Below are 26,835 nucleotides of genomic sequence, written 5' to 3' on the forward strand. Positions count from 1 at the left end.
ATGGAGTCTAGATCTCTTGGTTGTGAGGTGGCAGATTGTGGTTTTCACTTGCAATTGCAGAGGGCTTGCAGATGGATCGATGGATGCGAAGACAGAAGACTGATCTTGTTGAGGTATGATCGCAGAGAGTTTGTGTATTGCAGATCCGTGTTTTTGGACTTGTGATTTGGTTTTTGATTGTTCATGCGAGGTGGAAGGTTGCGATCTGACTTGCAAACAATTCAATTTTATCACAAGGAGCGTGGGAAGGATTTGTTGCAGGGTTTACGAAGATCTTGGGAGATGGCTCTGAGAGGATTGCACCCTGAGATGATTGCGAATCTTCGTGATGTGGTGGAGAGGAGGTTTTCTAAGATGTTTGCTCGGTTTGAAGCTACCTTGGCTAATCGAGTTAAGGACGGGGTGAGAAAGGCATTCAATGGATGTTTGTGGAGTTGGAGTCTACCAATCTAAAAGAGAGTTGTCTGGCCGGTTAAGAGACTTGTTCGCGAGAGAAGATGGTATGGCAAGGTCAAGGTGGAAGAGGTTGGCTTTGTTGATCAGTTCGTGGAGTCTAATACAGAACCTGCAGAGCAACTTGAGGTTGTTGCTAAGAATATTCCTAACCTTATTGATGCTAGGATGGAGATTAGTTTTCATGGTTAGTTGGTTGAGTCTGACATGGAGATTGCAGAGCACATGGTCATGGATGATCTGGTTGTTGTTAGTAATGAGTTGTATGTTGCAAAGCATCTTGTTGTGAGCAATGAGATTGTTGGTGTTGTTTGGCATGTGTTGATGGAGATCTACATATTGTTGCTGATGTGGAGTTTGTTGTTGCTGGTGTGGATTCACTAATTGTTGTTGTGGATGAGGATTTGTTGATGAAGCATTATGTTCAATTTGTTCCTAGGAGTGATTGGATGATTGATATTCTAGTGTTTGACAAAATGATGCAGATGTGGATGATGTGCAGATTGGATTTCTTGTCCCTGTTGGAGTGGAAGCCTTTGGTGAAGATGAAGATGGTTGTTGCTCTCTCTTTGGGCATCAAAGTGTGGGACACACTTTTCTATTTGCCTGGGGAATCTGATGCAAGAGCATCTTGGATTTGCTCGATGACTACTTTGGAGTTTATGGGAGGAGGTTCAGTAGTTGCTTTGGAGGGTTCTTGGTCTGGGAGCTCAGCATGGTCTGTTGTGCTTGGCATGTATTAGGCATTCGACGATGCTTGGGAGTTTGTTGTAACTCGGCACTATGTTGGTGTCGACTGGAATTCTTGGTGCATTTAATGCATGTAGCATGTGATCGTGTCATGAATCGATCTAGGAGTGTGTGTGGACCTATGTGTGGTTTTGGTTATCTCTCCTCTGTGTATTTTATCTTGGTATTTTATCTTGGTTGTAAACCTAGGGCTTGTCCTAAGTATTTTGTATAGTTATCGTGTGTTAACAATAGGTTAACGCGAGGGTTAGCGTTTTTGTATTTAATGTTTGTTATTGAGGCCATCAAATCTTTGAGATGCAGCAAAGCAGCAGATGAAGAGGGTTTCCAGGCATAACTTTTCAAACTTGGTGCTTCGGTTCTTGGATCTTACCTTCCTACACTCTTTAATAGAGTGGTTTGCACTGGGTTTCCTAAGTCCTGGTCTAGACATGTGGTTTACCCTATTCACAAGTCTGGGCCCGCTTCTGATCCGGGTAACTATAGAACTATTATGATTGGACATACTTTTGCCAAACTTTATGCCACTGCTCTGAACACCATGTTATCTAGTGAGCTTGATAGAAGAGGTTGTAGAGCTAAAGGGCAGGCCGATTTTCAGGCAAACTATCAGACTATGGATCATATTTTCACGCTGCGGGCTATCATTAAGGAGGCTAGACACGCTCTTAGAAGGTCTATTGTTGTTTTGTGGACTTCCATAAGGCTTTCAATTTTGTTCCTAGGTTGGCCTTATTTCAACAGCTTCATGAGATTGTGATTTCAGATATGTTGCAAACTGCTATAATGAGACTTTATGAGAGGGTAACCGGTAGGCTCAGAACTCAGAGGGCTTTTCTGTTCCGATTCAGAGCACCATTGGAGTGAAGCAAGGTTGTCCCCTTTCTCCTACACTATTTAGTTTGTATATTGATGAGTTGAAAGATTTCCTTCGGAACTCCTCGCAACCGGGAGATGGGTGTTATTTGCATCAGGTCTTGATCTCCATTCTCCTCTTTGTTGATGATGTGGTTCTCTTAGCTTCTTCTCCCGACAGCTTACAAAGACTCCTTGATGGTCTGGCTTCTTTTTGTGATCAACGGCAGCTTGTGGTCAATTTGTCTAAGACTCGGGTTATGATCTTTAACTATTTAAAGACCTCTCATCTTCATTTCTTCTTTTAGGGTCAAGAGGTTGAGATTACTCCCTCTTATATGTATCTTGGTGTCAAGTTCTCAAGGCCGCGCTTCAGCTTGAGACCAGCTATTCAATCTAGAGTTAGTAAGGGCATGGGTTCCCTTGCTTTGCTAGAAAGACAATGCTTCAGACATCATTTCCAGGATATTTCGTCCAAGTTGTCCCTTTTGGACTCCTTGGTTCATTCAACAATTCTCTATGGCTCAGTTGTTTGGGGACCTTCTCTTATTGCTTCTGATTGGGCTTCTATTGAGTGGGTTCAGACGTTGTTGATACGGCGTATCATATGATGTCACAGACTCACCCCCTACAACATTGTCTTGGCTGAGTTTGGAGCTCATCCTCTCGAACTTGCTGCCATTTTTGACTTGATTTGGTTTCTTCATCGACTTCGTGGTTTTATGGAGATGAGTGTCGACCGACACAGATACTCTCATTTGGCATACTGTTCTTCTATGGAGATTATGAGATCCGACACTTCTACTAGGTGTCGTTGTTGGTACGCCCAGGCCACCTCTTTATCGAGTTCAATCAGGATTGAGATTGATCGTCTTCCTCCTAACCAATTCTTGTTGGATGCTCCTGCTCCTCTTTTCCCCTCACGCTAGGAGTTGAATGAGCATGCAGACCTAATATTTATAGACAGTACATTACCACTACTTGGAATAATCCCCCAAGGGGTTTGCGACCGAGGATGGCCTTCTATGCTAAGCATTTTCTTGAGATTCAGGATGGTATTATTATTTGCCCTACTTATCTCTATCGGCGTTGGAATCATGCCTTACAGTTTTCTTTAGGTTCTTTAAAAGTTGGTTCTCACCGCCTCAAGGCTCGAATCGACCACCATATGGCTTGGGCTGATCGGATATGTTAGTTGTGTACTTTGGCAGAGGTGGAGATTGAGATCCACTTCATATTTCAATGTCCTCTTTACTATGAGATGAGAGGGAGATTTTACTCCCTTTTTAGAGACTGTTCTTCTCTTTCGATGTTCTTCAGCTATATCGATCAGTGGTGTCTTGCACTTTATCTTCAGGAGCCCACCAATCTTCGAGAGATTACCAAGCAGTCTTTTATACCTCAAGGGCGTACTTCAAATCAGCTCATTACTGCCTTTTTCTCTCCATTGTCTCCTCCACGGGGTTTGAAAAGGCCTTCCAATACTTCTCATTCTAGATCGGTCAGACTCTGCACCAGTCTTTCCAAGCAGCGACAATCCTACAACAGTTCTACGCGGCATTCTAAGACTGTGGATCGTTCATGGGTCTACCCCTCTATTACTGATTTCTTTATGGCAAGGAAGGACCCTTAGTTCTTACCTTGTCTTCTTTCTTGTTTTGTCTCTTGCTTTTGTTTCTTCTCAGTCACCGTTTGGTGCTTCTGCTTTGGCTAGCTCTTCTATTTGTATGCTCAGTCTCATAAACCGTATTGGTTTTTCGTGGACATTAATATATTATCTTATCTTATCTTATCTTATCTTATAGGAGTTTGTATTAAGAACATGAAATTCTTCATCTTTTGTTTTCAATTTCCCTCCTTTCTTTAATTCTCTAGATTCTTCTTGAGGACAATGCCCCTTAAGTCTGTTGAAGTCAAGAAGTCTATCTCTCGCACTTATTCCTTGTGCAAAAGTTTCCCATGAATCTGGTAATCCATCTATAGCCATCAGTGTTAATTTTGTGTCACTAATAACGATTCCTATACTTGACAGTTCATCTCTAATGCCGGCAACCCTTAGGAAGTAAGAATTCATTGATTCTCGTTTCTTTATTTGTATGTGATTTAGTTGCCTTTGTAGTGCGAGAACTCTAGTTGCATTGTTGACCTCATATGCATTTAGTAATGCATTCATCAAATCAAATGTTGTTTGATGTTTTGTAAGCATGGGTACGATATCATTTTTTACTCCATCTAATATGATTTGAATGGCTTTCCTATTTCCTTTGCTCCAGATAGATTTATGAGGTCCAACTGGAGGTTGTTTGGATGCGTTATCAACAAATTGTTTTACATCATTTTCTTCAAGAATCATCATGATTCTGAATTTTCAGGTATCAAAGTGTTCTTTCCCATCAAATCTTTCCTCGGGACTAACCGCATATATTAAATCTTTTCTTGATATCACATCTTATTCTGTGTGCTTTACTTTGATGTTTGATAGGACAATCATTAAGTATTATCAATAAGACATTTTTCATTGATGAGAGCTTGATGTCACTGGCTATATTAGGGGCATATGCAACACTACATACTTGACTTTTAAATACTATGTATAAATTATCAATCTCTATTCCTAACTACCTATAGGTGTTCAAGGTTTGTTGCCCTTTGATAACAAATGTATTTTATGGCTATCTTGTTATTAGCTTAAGGATGGGAAGATGCTTATCCACAAGTATTCTAACACTGCTTTGTCCTTTACTTGATTGATAGCTGAAGCATTGTATTGTGGTTACAACTTTCTTAGTTATTAATTCTCTATAGAACAACATGTGTGTGGGACTTGTACATATCTTTCTTACTAATCCCGTGAAGAATCCTTAGATAACACCCTTGAATCTTTTAATGTGTTTGAATCGTGTCAAGAAAATGGGGATTTCCTTCGACTGTAGTTACATACTCCCTTCATAGAGCTTGTTTGCTAGAGTTTTTTGAAGCTTGTAAGACCTTCTCAAAACTCTTAATAGAATTTTGTATTTTCTTAGATGATATATCTTGAGGAGCTTCATCAAGCAATCCTTTAACAATGATTGTGTTACCATTGACCCAAGATGTGAACACTAAAGATCATGGTCCTAAAGTCTTGAGCAAACTTGCCAATATTCTCCATCCATTGTATACCTAAAACTGTATCTATATTGCCCAACTCCAACTTTAACCGTATAACTTTCAACTATGACCTATTACTTTCAACGTTGAAGCATTTTCCATTCTCATATCAAGTTCTTCTTGCTTATATGTTGGAAGTGTTTGGGAGATGGTAATTGTGGAGTTTTTTGAGTTGTGGGTGGTTTCACTATCTATGAGAATGCTTATGGGATGCTCCTAATGTCCCTTGTACTGTAAAAGTAGTATGTCCAAAAAATCCAATGATGCAAATGGGTTCACTTTTATTTTGAAAGGAAGTTGTGTTGGCTTCATCTTTTGATTCACTTTGTTTGCTACTCAACTCATCATCTTCTTCACCCTTGCTATTAGGCCTCACTTCTATGTAATGGATTTTCCCTTTCTCATGTATCAATGCCATAGCTCCCATGGCTCTTTATGTGTAAGGTATAGTTTCCTTCTCAAATTTTGTGCGGTCTCCTCATCCAATTTGCTCCTCCTTGGTGCATCCCCTTGAAATGGTGGATTGGTTTGGTCCTTAGATTTTGATGGTTCCTTGGGTAGTGCTTTACTTTTTATTGTCTCTAAATCAATTTCCATTCAATTCTTGATGGTCTCTTATAATATATTAGGATTAGGAGTTTTTATCCATCATCTCAATGGATCCACCAGTCCATCCATAAATAGGACTATCAACCTTCGATAAAATAGTCCCAAAAAATGGGAATTTCCTTTGATTGTAGCTTCATGGAGCTTGTTTGCTAGAGTTTTTTGATAACCTTGTAAGCCCTTCTCAAAACTCTTAGGAAAATTTTGCATTTTCTTAGATTATGTATCTTGAGGAGCTTCATCAAGAAATCCCTTAACAATGATTGTATCACCAACAAACCTAGATGCAAAGATCATGGTCCTAAAATCTTGAGCAAACTTTCAAATAGACTTCATCCATTGTATGCCTAAAACTATATTTATATCACCCAACTCCAACACATGAAAGTTGTCTTTGACCTATTTCTTTCAATGTTGAAGCATTTGCCATTATCATACCAAGTTCTTCTTGCTTACAAGTTGGAAGCCTTTGGGATATGTAAGTATGCAATTTTTTTAGTTGCACAAGTGGCTTCAATATCTATCAGAATGGTTATGGGATGCTTGTAATGTCCCTTGTACTCTTAAGGAAATATATCCAAAAGATCCAATTATGTAGATGAGGGTTCACTCTACTTTTGAAAGGAAGTTGTATTGGGTTCATCTTCTCATTTACTTTGTTTTCTATTCAACTCCTCATCTTCTTTACCCTTGCTATTGCACCTCACTTCTATGTAATGGATTTTCCCTTTTCCCATGTATCAATGCCATAGCTCCCATGGCTCTTTGCATCTAAGGTATAATTTCCTTCTTATATTTTGTGAGGTCTCCTCATCCAACTTGTTCCTCCTTGGTGCATCCCTTTGAAATGGTGGATAGATCTAGTCCTTCGATTATGATGGTTCCTTTTGTCCTTAGAGTATGATGGTTCGTCGAGTGGTGCTTTTCTTTTTATTGTCACTAAATCCATTTTCTTTAAATTCTTGATGGTCTCTTGTAGTGTATTAGGATTGGGAGCCTTTATCCATCATCTTAATGGATCCACTAGTCCATCCATAAATAGGACTATCAACCTTCTATAAATATGTCAATAAATAGGACTTAAAAACCTTTGGAATTCCATTATGTATTCATTAATTGATCTTATTTGTTTAAGTTGTACCAACTCTTTGAATTGAAGTTTTGGATCTTTGTTATCAAATCTTTCAATCAATCTCTTTGTAAATTCCAAATAAAGGGCAATTTGTGCATGACACATGGTGGTCATGTCATGGTACCAACATTCATGTGTTATCTAATCCAAATGTAAGGAAGCATACTTGATGGCATCTTCTTTTGACATAGGATTTAATTGAAATGTGTCTATCGTCTACACCCATGCACATGTTGTAGTTTTACCCGATCCAGCAAAATAGGGTATGATTAATTCCCCAACCTTTCTCTTCAATTCTAAGTGATTGTCATAGTTTCCTCTTTTAGGCATGTGTCTCCTTAAATCTATATAGTCCTTTATTAGTAATTCAAGTTGAAGACCTTTGTCTTTCCAGTCTTGCCTTAATTGATCTTGAAGTTCCACCAAATTGGGCTCTATCTCCTCTTATTGCTCAATTCTTAGACTAAATGTTAGTAAAATAGGCCAAGAGCTATTTGTAAGGTTCCTATAGTTAGGACTTTTATTAACAGATTGTCCTTCATTTCCTCCACAGTTTCAATTGTTGTTGTTATTCTCTATGGTGATGTTGATCACCATTTGCGTAAGCATGTCCAATAGTTTAAACATTCTTTTTTGGGCATCCTTTTGTCAGCCAAGAGTTGATCCATTCTCTTGTTAAACTCAATTTCACCCATATATGTTCCTTCTCATTTGTTGTCCTTAGGGTTTTGGTTGAATTTCTCACAGTTGTATATCCTAAGTACCTTTTCACTCATAAACAGGTGAACAGCTACCCTTACCAACCTAAACACACACACAACACATCAAGGAACTATATAGGAGATTACAGGAATTGAACAATTGCAAGAACAAACACTTCTTGCTATTATCGTCAATGAAATGGCATTAGAATATTCATAAAATAACATACTACAGCCACATGGGTATGTTCATTACAATAAGCTACAAATTAGAGCCACAAACTACCCTTCTATAACCAAGACTAAAAGCCACCTTCATCCCTATATATGTAGCACCAATAACCACCCTAGAAATTTCTAGAAAGTGAAAGTTTCCCATTTTAGCACCCAACAATTCCATTTTCTAAGTGATTCTCTCTTCCCTTTATCGAAACTTTATTGGGAGGCTTATATATTTCTATTATAACCAATATTCAAAAACCTCTCGAATTAGTTTGCAGCTATGACATTTTAGTGTTGTCCTGTACTAGTTTTGACCCCTTCTGGATTTTCATAACACCATGTCAAAAAAGAAAAATCCAATATCTTCAGAATTGGACATGATCTTGTTAAGAAACTTTATCAAGAGGCTTATATATCCAAAAGGAACCTCCACGGAAATTATTGGAACAATTTATGCTCAAACTATAAACTTTCCAAAAATAGTAACCCTTCTCAAAAATAGCCTTAATTGAAATACTTGACAATATTTTCGATGACGCAAGATTGCTCTTACACCCTAGATGCTCTTGTATCCTAAACCCTCATAGGATTGCCAGGAAGTCATGTTCTAATCCACTTACAATGTTACCTTATGTAAATTCTCTAAGTTGTCGATTCGGGTGAGGAGATGAATTCGGGTTCAAGAATCCGATTCGTGGATTCCTCAAAAAATAAATCCCATTATGATTCATAAGGATTCGCTTCTGTATATATATGCATTATATATAAAGAAAATAAGAGAAATATACATAATTGTAAAACTAAATCATTTCATAGTATGAATCTATGATGCTTGATCATTGATCAATGCCATATGTCAAAGTTTAACATTATCATTATGATTCAAAAGAAAATCATCACATCAAACTACTAAACTGAAGCAAAAAAAAAACAAAAATTTTGATTTTTGCCAAGTTTTGGGCCCACATCTTATGTGTTGCCTCCTGGGTCTGCAGGGATCCACATAGATCCGCATCGGAGTTCCCCAGGTCCACAAGGATTCTCAATCAGTCCAGGTCGGATCTGCACAAGGTCCAGATTTGACCCTGTGGATTTGCCTAGATTCATAGTTTGTGGTCCAGACGGACCCACAAGGTTAAATCTAAGCTTTGCACGGATCGGGGACATACCGATTTGTGAATCTAGTTCTCAGGTCAGACACGCGAATCAGGTAACGTAGTAAATTCTTAAGGAGTCATTTACCTACAGTTCAATTGCAAAAGACTTCATGTAACTAATACCACTTACAATGCCACCTTATGTAGATTTTTAAGGACTAAGGATTGTTTACCTACAATTTGTTAAAGTAACTGAGATCGTTTCTGTAAATGTACTCTTATTGCCATTGTAATTGATAATTTTCAAATGCAGATTTGGATCTCATATATGTATAATATGAGAGGAGACATGTCTCTACAAGAGACATGAAGAGACATGTCTCTAAGATTAATCACCATTTAGTTTATAAATAACTATATGCATATCTCATCTTATATATATAATATTAATATATTAACCATGTATGTAATATAATATAATATTATTATATTATTATATAATAATATATAATGCATAATATATATAATACATATTATATTACATATATCATATATATTATATATATAAGATATATGATGCATAATATATAATATATATATATATAACCAATAACAATGTATCTGAAAAACATAAACACAGATTAATATATCAAATAATCAATGTTTTACTTCTACTGACGCTAAAACATTAACACTCCCTCTTTAGCAAGGGAGAAGTAAAACATCATTAGATTAGAATCAGAATCATTATGTAATCAACACAATATATATTAAAATCTCTTAGCAACATAAAGTATTTCCTATGATCTCTACTTGCACTTAAGCAATGTCTAGAGATGTCCATAGTGATTAAGATGTTCATGATCTCTACTTGCACTTAAGCAATGTCTAGAGATGTCCATGACACATTTGCAGTTCATGATCTCTACTTGCACTTCAGCAATGCCTAGAGATGTTCATGACACACTCATGATCTCTACTTGCACTTAAGCAATGTTTAGAGATGTTCATGATACACATACGATCTCTACTTGCACTTAAGCAATGTCTAGAGATGTCCATGATGACATAATAGATTTGTTACCCATGATCTCTATTTCTCCGAAAACAATATCTAGAGATGTCCAGGATAACAAGACTATCATTTGTAATATCATCACCTTACAAAAATTACCTTCCGTTTGTTATCATGGTGTCCGGCAGATTCCGGCCCAAAGAACCATGATAACAAGCCTATCATATGTAAAATCTCTTACAATGATTACCTTCTATTTATATATGCCAATGAAAGATCGTCACCTTTCATTACATATCTGAAACAACAATTATATAACCAAATATAGATTGAAATCAACATATCAATTTTTACTTTTGAAATATGTCAATTTAACATTTCCCTTTAGAACTTTTCTCCATAGAGAAGATATCATCCACAAGGGATTGCATCTCAAAATTTCTCCCTTTGAATATTGATCCTGGGATGTCAGGTCCTCTTGTTACTTCCTCAGAAATTCTCTTTTCCCAAGGATGCTTGTCAAACTCATCACTCCCTCATGATATACATAGGAGTAGGCCCATCAACATCATGCAGTCACCCACATGAATTTCTAGACTCCCTCTGAGTATCAATCTTCTAAGCTCTAGCATTGCCTTCGGAGATGTGTCATACTCCCTCTTAATATAGAAGAATCTCATAATCTCAATCATCAAAGATACTTGCATCAAGAGCCACACTTTATCCATCTTGATCATTAGGGTCTTTGAAACTACTATCATTAGATTTAGTCTGTACAATATTTAATAGCATATGTAAAGTGCCAACCTTCCTTTCCTATAAGAATATCCTTAGTCATAAAGGAAAAGATCAACACAAATAACCCTTATAGTATGTAAAGAAAAGTAATAGATAAACCATAAATTAGATAAATACAAAAGATAAGAATACTTATCTGCTTAAGAAGATTCAGAAATTGTCTTCTTAGATTATTTGAGAACATTTCCCTTTTTAATGAAGGTTCAAGTGGGAATGAAACATTGACTATTATTACCCCCACAATGTAAAATTTCCACTCATTTTTATATTGTTTAATATCAAATATGCTGACTTCTTTCTATGTTAGAAAATCTAAACATATGTTTAGCATAATAGTAGAAGCGAACACAAACTTGTCCATAATGCGCCAATATCTTGATTGAGTATGATTGTGTTACTTGAATGATTCTATAATTCATGCATCAAGTATCATTTATCATTTCTCGTAGTTGATTAAGATCTCATAGTTGCATGAATTAAAGTCCCCTTGACTATTACAATTTATCAATCATTGAAGATTCCATCACAACATGGTTTACTCCCTCTGAATCAATATGATCGAGATCACCAAAGATTGACTAAATCATATCATCTATCTATTCCCTCTCTTTCAAAGTTGCCTGAAATATCAACCTCCCTCTTTTTCGTGAAATAACATTCTCGAAGAAAAAAAAAGATCAAGGGAGATAGCTTATATGAATAGGTAAGAGAGACGTTTCTAAGTATATAATAATCGAAAAATAATTTTCTCTTGTAATTAAAGGATAATATCTTAGAGACAATACTTGATTCACTTTCATATATTTTCTTTATTTCCATATATACATATTCCCTTATCAAAAATAAATATGAAATCAAAAGACATATATATCCATACATATTTAGGTTTATATTATCTCACCATATTATACAAATTAAAATGAAAGATCGCAATGATAATAATCAAAATTAATGTTATTATTCTAATAACAATGATATGTCCCTATAACTAATTACATATATATAATTCTTCATCATATATATTCATAAAGGAATACAATAATGCTATGTTTCTAAATTAAATTAAATATGATGATATATACCAAACAAGTATACCGATACCTAATTTTACCTTTCTCCATCTACAACGATGAAAATGGAACTAATTATATTTCTCCATACGTGGGTGTTTCAAAAGAAGACCCTTCACCATATTTTGTAGCATGTGTGATGACTCCATTAACCAATTCTCTCAAAACTACTACGTTCTATCACACTGCTCCCCTTCACAATTTCTCCTTGCTCTACAAGAGCTTTAAATGAAATGTCAAGCTCCCTCTGAATCTCAATCTCCCTCTGCTATAACATTCTTGGAGAAAATGATTTAAGGCAAATAACTCTTATAGTACATTAGAGAGAGACTACTATAATACTCAAGAATAATAGTAATTAATTATAATGATAATAGTACATATAATAATAAATAGTATTGTCGTTATCCTCCAAAATAACATAATTGTTCTATTTGAAACACAGTAACGAGAATCGCCATAAAATCGCCTGAATCAGCGATTCGGCGATTAGATTCAGCAATGGCGATTTTTTTGGAGTCGGACATCGCCATTGCCGATTTCTTCAAGTGAATCGCCTGAATCGCCGATTCAGGCGATTCAAGCAAAAAATCGCATGAATCGCCTGGAAAAATCGGCAGGAATCGCCCGCGGCCAATAAAGTATAGAGTTGTAAAATTTTAAAAAATTGCTTGTTTTTTTTACTTTGTTTTTGACCTATTCTCTTTGTTATAACCCTAAAGGGCCTTCTATTTGTTTAACATGAGTAGAAGAGAGGAAAAGTGAGAGAAAAGAAGAGAAAAGAAGAGCCATAGGTTTCTAACCGGCAAGAAGAAAGAGCACAAAAGAGATCAGCAATCCATTTGGGGAGGCCATCAATTGCATTGGGAGCATTAGGGAGCCAATCTCAACACTCCTCAACTCATTTGCAAGAGGTAAGTGCTCTTTTTTTTTTTTGCATGTTAGTGTATTATGCATTTTTTGTTAAATTTTTATAGTTTTCAAGATTTTTAGTTTAGATCTTGAATGTTCTTTATTTTTACTAAGTTGCAAACTAGGGTTTGTTGTTTTGTAGCTTTTATTAGCTTCAAACTTTGATATTTTACATATAAATTTTTATTGCAGCAGCCTTTGCTTTCATTTTTTGCAAATTCGCAATGGGTAGAAAAGATGAATATTGGAAATATAACGAAGAGTTTCCTGGAAGAACCAAATATCAAACAAAATGTATTTTTTGTAAAGAAAAAATAACTTCTGGGGGTATTTATAGATTGAAATACCACATTGCTGCTATACCTGGACACGATGTTACAATTTGCACTCACCAAACTCCTGAGGCAAAACGCACTTGCTTAATGGCATTAGAAAAAATTGAAAAAGACAAAGCCAATAGGAAAATGCAACTTGAAGGGTTAAGGGGTATTGGCTCCCATGTTCCCGCATCCGCATCTGCAGCCGCATCCACATCTGCATCTGCATCAACTTCTGCATCTGTAGGTTGTGTTGGAGAGGGTTCTTCTAGGCCTCCTTTTTATCCTAGTTCTTCTGCTCGTGCTAGTGCTAGTCGGTCACATACTGAGACAGAGTCCCACACCAACCTATTGCAGCCTAGAGTGCGAAAAAACAGAATGGATAGTTACTTTGTGCCCCGCACTACTGCTGGTTCCCAACCCACGCTTGAGGGCATGGGTTTGAACAAGAAAATTCATGATGCTGCCAGAAAGGAGATATGCAAATTTTGGTACTTTTGCAACATTCCATTTATTGCAGCCAGGTAATTGATTCTTTTTTCGTTGTTTTCTTTAAAGTTAAAATTAAAAGTAAAAGTAAAACTTTAATTATATTTACTTGTTTTATAATTTGAGTCTTTGACATCTAAATTTTTATTTTTGACAGGGCTCCTTATTGGCAGAACATGATAGACGCGGTTGCTATTTGTGGTCCGGGGTTTAAAGCCCCAACTGAGGCTGAGTTGAGCGGATACCTCTTGGATGAGATGGTAGAGGACATGAGGGCTGAGCTCGAGGAGAACCGAAAGGAGTGGATTGCAAAGGGTTGCACCATCATGACTGATGGTTGGACAAATAGGAGGAATAGAACACTCCTCAATTTTCTTGTATCCTGTGGAGGTAATTGATCATTCTACTTTCCTACATACATAATTGTAAATTTTGATTTGTTGAATGCTAATTTGTCGATGATCCATTTAATTTTAATATTCTAATTCGTTGTTTTGTTACTTGTAGGATATACCATGTTCATCAAATCCATTGATGCTTCTGCACATGTAAAAAATGCCACATACTTATGTGAGGCTATTGAGGAAGTCATAGCAGAGGTGGAAGAACAAAATGTGATCCAGGTGGTGACGGATAATGCAGCAAGTTATGTTGCTGCAGGTAAACTTTTAACTTTTCAAGTTTTGAAAATAAATTTATTTGAATTTTGAAATTTGAATTTCTAATTGACTTAAAATTGTTGTAGGTAAACTTTTGATGGAGAGGCACCCCACCATATTTTGGTCCCCTTGTGCGGCACATTGCATTGACCTCATGTTGGAGGAAATTGGCAAACTTGAGTTTGTCAAGTCATGGGTGGAAAGGGCAAAAAACATATGCAAATTCATTTATAATCATTCATTTGTCCTTAGCACAATGAGGAAGTACACAGAAGGCAAAGAGTTAGCTCGCCCAGGTATCACGAGGTTTGCCTCGAATTTCATCACCTTGCAGTCCTTGTTGACATCAAGGGATGAATTGAGGAGCATGTTTGTTGGGCGGGAGTGGATTTCCTCTTCCTATGCTACGACCACTGTAGAGATAGATGTGGCGGATTGCATATTTGATGAGGATGGTTTTTGGAAACCCGCTAGAGAAATCCTGCAGGTAAATTTATTGCAATTTAACATTTAGTATTTTACTTTTACTTTAAGTTATATTATTTTATATTTAAGTTTTGACTCAAGTTTTTTGTTTTACTTTATATGTAGGTCACTGAGCCCCTTGTAGCTTTGCTACAAACTGCTGATGGGGAGAAGCCCTCTATGGGCTACATTTATGAGGGCATGGATAGAGCCAAGGAGGCCATCAGAGCCCAATATGCAGGAGTGCAGGAGAGGTATGGCCCTATTTGGGACATCATCGATAGGAGATGGCAGAATCAGCTCCATCGACCCATCCATGCAGCAGCTTACTTTCTGAATCCGGCATATCGTTTCCGTCCTGAGTTCAAGGCGGATGCGGAGGTTCTCACTGGCTTATACACAGTGATTCAGAGGTTGAGTAGCGATGAAGATAGCGCTGCTGCGATTGTTGAGCTAGATCAGTTCAACAATAAAGAGGAGCCACTTTTCTCTAGCAGGATGGCCATAAATGCTCAGACAACACTACAGCCAGGTAAAAATTAAATAATATATTTAATGTTCATGAATCTAGATTCTAATCTTAAAGTTGATTATGTAATTTTAGAGTTAACTTGTAATTTGTAAATGAGACTAATTGTTTCTATTTTCAATTTTTCCCTTATTGCAGATAGATGGTGGCAAATGTTTGGGGCCACAACCCCAAAACTTCAAAAAATTTCCATTCATATTCTGAGTCAGCCAAGCAGCGCTTCTGGATGTGAGCGCAGTTGGTCCATGTTCGAGCACATCCATTCGAAGAGGAGAAACAGGTTGACAGTGCAGAAGTTGAATGATATTGTCTTTGTTCATTACAACCTCCGTCTTAGGATCAGACAGATTTTGGACACTGACTCCTCTTCGATCATTCTAGAGGAGATTGATCCAGAATCAGAATGGCTCACAGAGGTTGTGGATCCAGTCTTCACTGAGGAAGACCATGTGTGGGTTGACCAGGTGGATATAGAGGCTGAGGCAGCTAGAGCACGTTCTTCAGGCATTGGTAGACGCACACGTGCATGCACAGGCACAGGCCCTAGCGACGTTCATGAGCCCATCTTACATGCGGGAGATATGGCTCGGCAGTCCTCTAGGACCTACATTAGACGCCTTGCTACTAGGCAGACTGGATACTCAGAGGCTGAGGCTGAGGCTGCAGCCGAGCTTCAGGATGATGTTGAGGATGATGATGATGACTATGAGTCTGAGGCTTGAGCTGGAGCCTTGTTTTTATATTTTGTTTACAGATATTGATACTGAATCATTGATAGACATATGTTTCAAACTTTCATGGATCTTCATCTTAGATTCTTACATACATTTATGATTTGATGTCTTATGGATCATCTTACATACATTCTATGATTTAAATCATTGTGATCATTTGATTTCTATTTACTTTAGCTAGCCTACAATTTACATTTTAGATAACATAGTTACATATGTGATGGATTTTATGTTCCATGTTTATGTATGTTAAGTTTTAACTTCTATTTGATGATGTTATAGTGTGTTTAAGTTATATTCAATAAAGGGTGCATGAAATAAGTTTTAAATTGTTAAAATCTTTAAATTTAAAGGGTTTTTTCAAATTTGCCGATTCATCGCCGATTCATTGCCGATTCACGATTCGATTCGGCCTTGCCGATTCCGATTCTTGTTACTTTGATTTGAAAGGACACACTTATTTATTATTAATTGAATTCTATTACATTTGAATTTCATTCCATTTTAAATAAGAATATTAGAAATTTATGCCATAATAATACTAACAATTATTATTAAATAATCATAATGTTAGTAGTCCCAACTTAATTTATTCTAACATCACTTATTTAAAAAAAATTATTATATGCATCTACCTCACGTACCTTATTCCTTACCTGCGTGTTGATGTCAGGATCTATCAGCACTACTTCTCATTGCATTTGTACGCCTTGGTTGTAGAAGATATATGATGTTATTTCTCTTCCCAATTTAATAGTTTATTTCTCTGCCTGTCATCCAGGGTTGTTATTCTCGGTTCACCATTTTTAGAGGCCACGTCATCAATGCATCGATGGGTCCCTACTTCCACTTGTGTACTCTCTTTATATATTGGCATCGCTATTCAATTTCTTATTCAAATAACCCAACAAAAGTCGTTCATGTTCAAACATATCTTGAATCAAGGATGGGACAAAGGTTCTTTACTTATGCAATAAAATGTATCAGACATGACCGAATCATCATGTCAAGTTGAGCTTCCTCATTGATGAGGATTCCCAAACTCTCGATCTCTGAGCATTAGTTTCCATCATTGATAGCGACTCAACTTGTATCCTAATTGATCCAAGTCAGCGACTCCTATTTGAGTGCTCAGTGACTCTAGTGCACTCGGCATTGGAAGAACCAACTTTGACACATCTGCACGTGCTATTTAATCTCTTCTACGTGGCAACCCAAGTCTGATCTAATCCAAACCGGGAGTATGCACATCTGCAATTTACATAAACAGAGAGCTCGAGCCCACTGGTTCCAATTTGAGGTCTGATCTATTAGTGACATCGAGTGATTCTTGTTCGGGATAGGTAATTCCCACTCCTGAATATTGGTAATTTGTAATTCAGATTTGAATATTTCATATCACTGTGATTGGGAACGATTTGTATTTGAATATGGACTTGGATATTTGAATTTCGATGCCAAGTCCATGGTTGTGTAGCACAACTTAATTTTGCAAATCTGAGCATTTAGTTATCTGATTTCCAAACACTATTTTACCCTGTTGTTTACATTTAGTTTTCCCTGTGACATATGCTTGGATATTATGTCGTCGTTGGGCCTATTTGAGAGCCTAGTTCCCTCTGTGCTTGGCATTGATATCTCTTGCTATTGGCATCTAAATTATTTGGTCTTTCCAACACCTATATTCTCTGGCTTTGGTGTGTGTTTTCTCTGGCCATGATCGCGAGTTTGCATCTGCAGTTGGGTGATTACATTCAGCAAGTATGGGTGTCCATTTTGGTTGGATGCAGATGCTTCTTCCTAGGCTGCGATCACAGAACGGGTCTACAATTTGTCGTTGAAGGCTGACAGGAGATTAATAGATGTGTGGATCTGCTTCTACAATCTATGAATCATATTTCTTATGCAACAGAAGGGGTTGCATTTATTTGCAGCACAACTTTTGCCTGTTATCCACATGAATATCCAGTGAGAAAGAGAACTCACGCAGACCCATTATTGCATTAACAATGACTTATTTGCAATTTAGACGTTTGTTTCAATCTCTTTCTTAAGGTATGCATTTTTACTGCATCTCTTATTTTCTTACATTTGTAGTCCTGCTCTGATACCATGTTAAAGTAACTGAGATTGTTTATGTAAATGTACTCTTATTGCCATTGTAATTGATAATTTTCGAATGCAGAATTGGATCTTATATATGTATAATATGAGAGGAGGAGACATGTCTCTGCAAGAGACATGAAGAGACCTGTCTCTAAAATTAATCACCATTTAGTTTATACATAACTATATGCATATCTCGTCTTATATATATAATATTAATATATTAACCATTTATGTAATATAATATAATATTATTATATTATTATATAATAATATATAATGCATAATATATATAATACATATTATATTACATATATCATATATATTATATATATAAGATATATAATGCATAATATATAATATATTATATATTACATATATAATATATATATTATATATATATAAGAATCACCAATAACAATTTATCTGAAAAACATAAACACAAATTAATATATCAAATAATCAATGTTTTACTTCTACTGATGCTAAAACATTAACACAATTCAATTGCAAAAGAATTCTTTTAATCAAATGCTTAATTTATAACACAAAATCCTTCATAAATTTTATAGATGTGATAATAGATACCTCTTATTATAAGAATGATATCTCTTATGATCTGCTATATATATATATATATATATATATATATAGCGATTCACTCTAACTTGATTATCCTTAAACATAGTATCAATATCTCAAATAATATATAATATTAGGTTAATTGAATGATAGTCTTATTGATTAAATAAAATGAAGTATCCTCTATTGTTCCTGATATGACAATGGGAATTATGAATTGATGATCTCTTCTACACTCTGGTCTACAGCTATGAAGTTAACTTTGCCATTCCTTGTATGGTGAAGCAACTTGTGTTGTAAGTCTCCTATCAATCACTTATAATTGTTCCTAATATAGAATAATTAAATATGTTGTAAGCTTTCCCCTAATTGATTATAGTGATGATGATGCAATTGTTGTCTCGAATTATGATTTAGAAGTAAGCAATGGTGATGGTGATGTTCCTGATTGCTAGTGCCAAATGTATGCCACCGATTTTGCCAATATGGGTTGTTGCTCAAATAAGAAACCCAAATATTGATAAGTAGAAAAAATTAACAATATTATCATTTGGAAAGGTATCAAACATCTTTAAATATTTTATGGTATCAAATAGTTGCATCCTTGCTTGTGAATAGACAAATCATTTCCTTTTTCCATCTTTCCATTAAACAAATCAAGCTATTATTCTTGATCGCATCATTCCATGAATGTAATGTCCCCATTTTTAGCAGGTTCCTACAATTCGCTTGGTCAATTCATCATCGTGATCCTCGTGATCTGAGAGTGGGATTTGCAAGTCTCAATTATGGAGTTATTAAGCTTTCCAGTGGCCAATGGTGAGTTCTGGCTCTATCTTGATGGACTTACTATTTATGGTAAGTCAACAGTTGGTTCCAATGCACTCAATTGAGTTAGAGGAATTGATTGATGCTCTTAGTTTTTATTTTTGGCTTCTTATTTGGGCTCCAAGAATCTTGGAGGGAGCATCTATTTTTAGTAAGTCACCCTATCATGTTCATTCATCGCTTTCTTCATCAAGATCACTCTTGTGTTGTCAGATTTTGATTTTAATGTTTCTTCAGTCACTTTCGCAAGACGGGTGAATAATTATTATCATAATATTATTCAACTAAAAATGTTGAGGTTGCTATTTTCGTTGGTATTGTATGTTGGCCACCTTAGTGTCATAACTCATTGGAACAGGGTTGAAAAGTCTTAAATCTTGGGCATAAGAAACAATGACCTCATGTGTAAGAATATTAGGAAATGGTTGAAAATGTCATTTTTTGGAGCCAAAAATAAATTGATAAACCATATTATGTGCCTAAGTATAAAGCAAAAAAACTTATAAGTGAAAGGTGTGTAATTGAAGCTAAGTTGTACAATGGAGATTATAAATATGGCTCCCATGATGAGAATTACTCATCCATTGAATATTATTTGCTTTTGACAATTTGTTGAGGGTTTGAGTTGTGAGTTCTAAGAATTCTTCAAATTGTGGTGGTTGGTGGTGAGTTGAATTCCACAAATAGGGATGATGGATGCGATAAGGATGCACTTACATCCATCCTTGATATAAGTGGAGTAGTTACAAATGAGATGAGTGATTCAGTGGAGGACTATTGAGAGCTTCCTATTGTACCAGGTCCCTCGATAGTTAGCATACTAATAGATAATGCAAAACAGGTTATTGAGAGTCTAGATGTGATAGCAGAGGATTCTTCATAGAGTTGTGTGTCAATTCTTGACACTACTCCCGCTTCTTCATAGGACTTGGGTAGGGTATCATCTAATTTGGAGACAAACTCTCATAGCGATTTGTTTCTTTCTACTACAAGAAAATCTATTACTTCATCTCATACAATTAATAGCAATAGACAGTTGGTAGTGCCACAACTTCAGAGGGATAAACCATGGATCACAAGGGAGAAGGTTGATGCTTCTTCGTATTATTTCTACTACATAAAGTCATTTATGGAGTATTTGCTTGAGAGTTTGAAATTGCACTACAAAAAGTCATTTATGAAGTATTTGTTTGAGCGTTTGAAATCGCTGAAGGGACCATACAAAGCTTGAGGGTACTCTCATCTAAGGTTCTCACAATATTCCTTGTTTGGTAGGAAAGACTATAGAGACCTTGGCTAAAATGCTTTCCCACATGGATTTTGTGGTTGGGTTTGCCGAGAGGGTTACTTAGGATCCTGTCTAATGAGTTGTTCGAGGTCAAAGATTGGAGCCATTTTTTGATTCTCAAGTTGTCAATGATGAGCCACTGACATAGACTGGAGCATTTTATCATGAGTTTTTGGTTGTGGGTTCTCATCATTTATCCTTTAATTCACACCCAGAGGACTTGTTGATTCATCGATATAGATTGACTTTGAGATCATACCATACATTGTGGGATGAATTAGCACCATCTTTCGCAGATGGGATTAGTAGCTACATGTTAGATCACTTGCAATATCAACACATCCAAGTTAGTAGAGGATGGAGATGGTGGTTGTATAACAAGCACCTATGGTTGTTACTATCTCCACAGTGCAACTAGATGTGAGTGTCAATTATATTGGGACATAGGTGTTGACAGAGTTGGCACTTCAGTTGGGCTGAGTTATGATAAGTTGTCTACTCCATCAGTGCCTGCGATTAGTTTCCAGATGATTTTGTTATTGATGTCAGTTATTTGGGTCTTGATGCTATAGGAGTCGGTTGTGCACAACAGGGATATTACACAGTTTTACCTTTGGGATCTAGGTGGATTGTGATATTTGTTTTTGCTCTAGGATTGTAAGTCAACGGATGCTTCTAACAAGCTCAGATCAGTTGGAGCTGAGTGATGCTCTTAATTTTTATTTTTGGCTTCTGGTTTGCACTTCAATAATCTTAGAGGGAGCATTTATTTTTAGTAAGTCAACTAAAGCTTTCAGATATTACTTGGTAGGAGCCACAGTAATAGCTTTTGTCCCAAGTGTTGCAGTCAAAGATATTTTCTCTCAGCAGGAAGTGTCTGGTAGAAGATGTAGATGGATAAATAGGATTCAGGAATTCTATGTGGACATTCAGATTACTAAGTTGGCAAGAGGCCAGGGTTTGGCGAAACTTATGGTACAGTCAAATCTAGATACAAAACAGATAAACATAATGGATGATGACTACAGGCCATGTATTTGTGATATGGATCATTGTGATTCATATAAGGATATTATCTGCTATTTGCAGTACATGTGTGCTCCAACACAAATGAATGATAATGAGAAGAGGACACTAAGGCTTCAGGCCATCAAGTATATTATTGTTGATGGAAAGTTGTGGTGGAGAAATCTTTAAGGAATATAATTGAAATGTGCTGATAAAGAGGAATATTATTGTCCATTCATCGTATGCTTCATCAAGATCACTCATGTGTTGTCCGATTTCAATTCTGAATGCTTCTTCAATCATTTCAGCATGAAAAGTAAATTAAAATTATTATTTACGTAAATACGCTAAGGTTGCCATCTTTATTGGTATTGTATATTGGTCACCTTAGTTTTATAGCTTCCTTTACCAAGGGTTATGATCTGGATTTTAGTGTGGGGAATTTCACTCTAAGCTACCAACACATCTCTTCTTAGAAGTCTAACATCAACTACATCTACCAGGTTCATTTGTAATTGAATTTCTGTATGTGTAAGTTGCTTTGTTAATCTTGCATAGATGAAGTTAGTCAGTAAATCAATTCTGAAATTTCAATAGTTCCTATTCATTTCCAAGCAATCTTATATATCTGCAAACAAACAAAAGCATATGATTTCAAAAAAAGAAAAAAATTGCAAGCGTACAAAATCACAACAATTTCTTTAGCATAGTTCTTGAGTGAGCCAGCAAGCCCTTTACAGCTAGTGATACTTCCACTCATCCTTTCTCGCAATGGCCAATAAAAGTTACAACTAATAGGAATGGCTAAGGAATATTATCATTCTCATTTAAAATGAAAGACATAAATATCAGCAATGAGGTTACAATATTTTCTGCATAATTCTTAATCACATTCAAGATCTAGCATCAGAACACTTGTGGTGTTGTTGCGATTAGGACTGAGCTATTATTCTTGTAATTTCAATTTTCACTAATACACGTGATAACTACAAACTCTGGCATTCTTTTTTGGGTGTCTCAAATGCTTGGGCTTAACCAAATAAGTTTACAATCAAAACCACAACCTTTCGAAGAACTGCCCTAAAGATTCCAAAAGAACTATCAGAAACTTTAGCCAGGAGCACAAACACTAATTATTTCTCTTCTACCAAAGTTCCCTTCAATCTCCCATACCATTCTCAAAAATTCTCCATCATCCATGTGCCTGCCCCTATTCTTCCTCCTTCCATCAAATCAAACCAATCCAATTGGCTACACAAAAACCTTGTGAAGTGCAGTTGCACGAAGCAATACCATTGAAGTGAGCATGAACCATTTCCCTGATCATATACAATATAATATAAAAGTACCCCGGTACAAGTGGCATAGATCTTTGCCTCGCAAAAAACTCTACCCATATCATTATGTTTGGGGCCGAGAAAGGAATAAGAAGAGCCAGGACCAGACCAACGATGAATGAACCTCACCGCCTTTTGTCCTCACACCAACCCCATAGGGCCCTGCCAATGAACCCTAAGATTCTATGGGCTCTTGTTGAGGTTGTGAGGACCTACTATTCTATGGCCCAGGAAGGCCTGGGTTCGTGCTTCTTCTTCTTTTAGTAAGACTGGAAGAAGAAATACTGAATAAAGACTAAGTTGTCAGAGGAAGAGAAGGAAAAAGACAGAAGCTATGCCCCAGGGTGTTCATGGGAGGCAAATAGGGAAGATGGAATTTATGTCTATTCTTCATCTATTCTTCTAGAAAACTGATGGTAGGGCCCACCCCCCCACGGCCAGCCTATGCACATAACAATGCCCTTATAGAGATGACTCTCCATCCATGTGCATGGGCATAAAATTGTCTAGGTTTTATGAATATGTTTTGAAATCTTTGCAATCAGCTCTCCCTCAAAGTGATAACCGATTTGCCATAGATATTGATTCTAGGTTTCAAAATCCAAACAAACTACAGATATATACCAAGTGTTGAACTGAGCTTTGAAATCTTAGAAGTGGATAAGAAACCATTGATTTATTGCCCAATATGCATTGCCTTAAATTAGCAATCATGCTGAAGCAAAGTCCAGATAATTGTATTCCAGGATTGGTATGAGTCTTGAGATGAAGACACTTTCACTGTCTCTAACCATAGACTCACCAAGGTCAAAGTATGGACCATAGTTGGAAAACTCGCCAAAGCCAAAAACTCGCCAAGCCCCCCAAAAGTTTAATCGGGAAAAACTCGGCCATTTTTTAAAAAACCTTTGGAAAACTCGGGAACCTAAAAAAAAGCTAAAATTTAGTTCAAAATACATTTTTTTGCAAATTTCAATGAGAAGATGCATCTAATGAGTTCATTATAGAGAACACGAAAGAAACAAGTAGGAGTTTAGATATATATATAAATGCATAGTGGGTACAAAATCGCATTCTCATGCAGAATACTGATGGCGGTAAGCATAATAGTAAATAGTTTGTGTCAATCTGGAAGTAAAAACATCATTACAATCACATCTTCCTCTTCCTACCTCTACTAGCATACTGTAACCCTCTATTTTACATAATATATAGGCTTTTTGCCTTTTGTTTTTAACAAAGAAAAAATATTTAAAATATTTTTAAAAATTAAAAATTTTTAAAAAAATTTTTAAAAAAGAGTTTTTCTGAAAAACTCACCGATTTTTTGCAAAAACTCGACAATTAATCAGCGATTTTTTCTATAGCCGAGTCGCGATTAAATCTGTGAAAAACTCGCCAGTCCCAAAATCTCGGTGATTAGTAGAAACTCGCCGATTATTTGGCGATTATGCCAACTATGCTATGGACCATGTTTCAAACAAAATAAAACTAGGAGACTCTAACTGATATGCACACATAAATGTGGTTACCCCTAAAATTTGGGCACCCTTTGGCATGCAATATTTAAGTCCTTGTTCAATTTGAGATGCAATCCTTCACTATCACAATAAGGAGTTTAGCCAATGCATGCCAACTTATAAAGGTATCATAGTTTATCAGTTTATGACTAAGTTGCCAATTCGGGTTTAGGGACGGATTCCGGTTCGAATTCGGGTTTGTGGGTTTGGGCTAAAAAAATTCTCATTTGGGTTCGTGGGTGGGTTCATGAGTATAGATATTTATATATATATAAATATATATATGCATTATATATACAAAAAAAAGAGAAACATGCATAATTTTGAACTAAGTCATTTCATAGTATGATTATATTAGAAAAAATATTTAAAATTGGTTGTTCAATGTTTTAAGTTTACTTTTTTGGCCCCACAGGCCACAGGTAAGCCCAGGTCTGCTACGGGTCCAGGCAGGGTCCCTGTTTGGGTCTGTAGGTCTGTGCGGGCTTGAGTCCAGACCCAGACCCAAGCTCCAGGGTCTGAACCTGGCTTTCCAGGTTTATAAGGGTTCTCAGATTTGGAGAGAGGGTACATCAGATGGTAAGCCCAGGTAAGTGAAAAATAAGAAGAGATATTATTGAAGAGTGGCAATATGAACAACCAGCACAGTTAGTCTATGCTTGAGAAATTTGGCTTTCAGATTGCCATTCTTTGATTTATTGAAGATTGGAAATGACCCTTGAGAACCATATTACCTGTGAATCAGTATTGCTTTGTTTTGCTGTTTGCGTCTAAACTTTTCCAATGTATAAGGTATACAATCAATCCACATACACTCATACCCCTGTTTAAAAGAAGTAACCACACCCCTTCCAGCCCCAATAATCACGTTACGTGGTAAAACAAAAAATATTTTATGAAGAAGTTGGATGTGGTTCCAAAGAGTCTATGATATATTCCTTGTCACACATTTCAGAGGCTTATGAACAATTTAAAATCTTCAGTCGCACTAAATGATTTCACCATGTACAAGAGTGGGCAAACTCTATGAAAGATATAAAGATAACCTACTTAGAAACAATACACCCAAACTACACCACAGTAACAAGAAAACAAAGGTACTTCAGGAATTTAGTAATGATCCCTGTAAAATCATACCTGGAACAATTTAAAATGCGTAGCAGCTGCAAGTACAGCCAGCGATGTTGGTGAACCAGCCATGATTGATTCGAGACTTTCTTCAATTATTTTCTCAATTTCCTCTTTTGTATAATGTTCCTCATGTAAGAACTCCTACAATACAAAACCAATACAATGACCTCCACCAGATTTTTAAAATATGGTTCAACAAATAATATTAAATTTGAACAATAATTCTTTACTTCAAGTAATGAGACAGTAGAAAAATGAAACTAGACCATTGTCATGTTATCAGGAAAACAATGATGTGATATAGAGCCTAAATTAGCTTTAAATACAGGTCATTTAGCGAAGAATATGGATTTTTTTTTTCCAATGAAATAATTTACAAGGCTGTCGTCGTAGAAATAGATAGTCCATCAAGTGTTCACACTAATCATTCGATTGTACAGAAAAACCAAAAAAAGCAGTAGACACAAAATCAAACCAAGATAAAGTACAAATAAAAGATGAAGTAGACACAACAAGCTAATATATAACCTCAAAATATAGACCAATCACATGTCATAGCAGTAAAACACTACCTTTGCATGGAAGCCTCATCAAAATAGACATTATTTTCTAGTTTTAATATAAATTGAAAGATCCTTGCGATGTGCAAATTAAAAATTATATTTAACATTCAGCATAGCTAAGAAGCAAACAAAAATTTAATCCATCTGTGACAGTATATTGACAGAAAATTTCCTAGTTACCAGATTTGTGCATTTACCCTCGGATCCGGATTCGGGTCCGATTCGGATCCGGATCTGCATATGGAACCTCGAGGATCTGGGTAGGATCCGTAATCCTGCCTGTGGATCCATAAGGATCCATAACAGGATTACGGATCTTGCCCGGATCCTCGAGGATCCACTCACGCATCCACGTGAATCCACGGCAGGGTCCAAAAAAATTTGCAAAAAAGTGGGCCCAGCCTCATTTTTTAATATTTTTTTTTTCTAAAGGCCCTAAACCCTAAAAATGACCCTCTAAATCACAATGCAAGTTCATTTACTATCTATAATCATGAATGTGTTGATTTTCTTTATAA

At 36.2% G+C, this 26,835-nt stretch overlaps 2 protein-coding genes across 2 annotated transcripts in view; one reads left to right on the forward strand and one right to left on the reverse strand.

Moving 5' to 3' along the window:
* The window catches only part of GALK (Mevalonate/galactokinase family protein), a 135,022-nt gene that overhangs the window by 45,355 nt on the left and 62,832 nt on the right, over positions 1-26,835 (reverse strand). Inside the window, exon 9 of the mRNA XM_089788565.1 lies at positions 25,761-25,895. Within this exon, the coding sequence (XP_089644691.1) occupies positions 25,761-25,895 (135 nt within the window). The remainder of the gene's footprint in view (positions 1-25,760; positions 25,896-26,835) is intronic.
* Positions 12,578-14,015, forward strand: LOC149553063 (uncharacterized). Its single transcript, XM_089789833.1, has 2 exons — positions 12,578-13,602; positions 13,725-14,015. Exons 1-2 carry the CDS (start codon positions 12,986-12,988, stop codon positions 13,963-13,965), a joined length of 858 nt encoding a protein of 285 aa, XP_089645959.1. The 5' UTR covers positions 12,578-12,985; the 3' UTR covers positions 13,966-14,015.

The sequence above is a fragment of the Cupressus sempervirens genome, chromosome 6, assembly GCF_028749045.1.
Source record: "Cupressus sempervirens isolate cs-2001-9-10 chromosome 6, ASM2874904v1, whole genome shotgun sequence".
Lineage (NCBI taxonomy): Eukaryota > Viridiplantae > Streptophyta > Pinopsida > Cupressales > Cupressaceae > Cupressus > Cupressus sempervirens.

Coding starts and splice junctions, on each gene's coding strand:
- LOC149553063 (XM_089789833.1), top strand. CDS start 12,986: ATGGGTAGAAAAGATGAATATTGGAAATATAACGAAGAGTTTCCTGGA. Junction 13,603..13,724: donor ATTCCATTTATTGCAGCCAG/GTAATTGATTCT, acceptor TATTTTTGACAG/GGCTCCTTATTGGCAGAACA.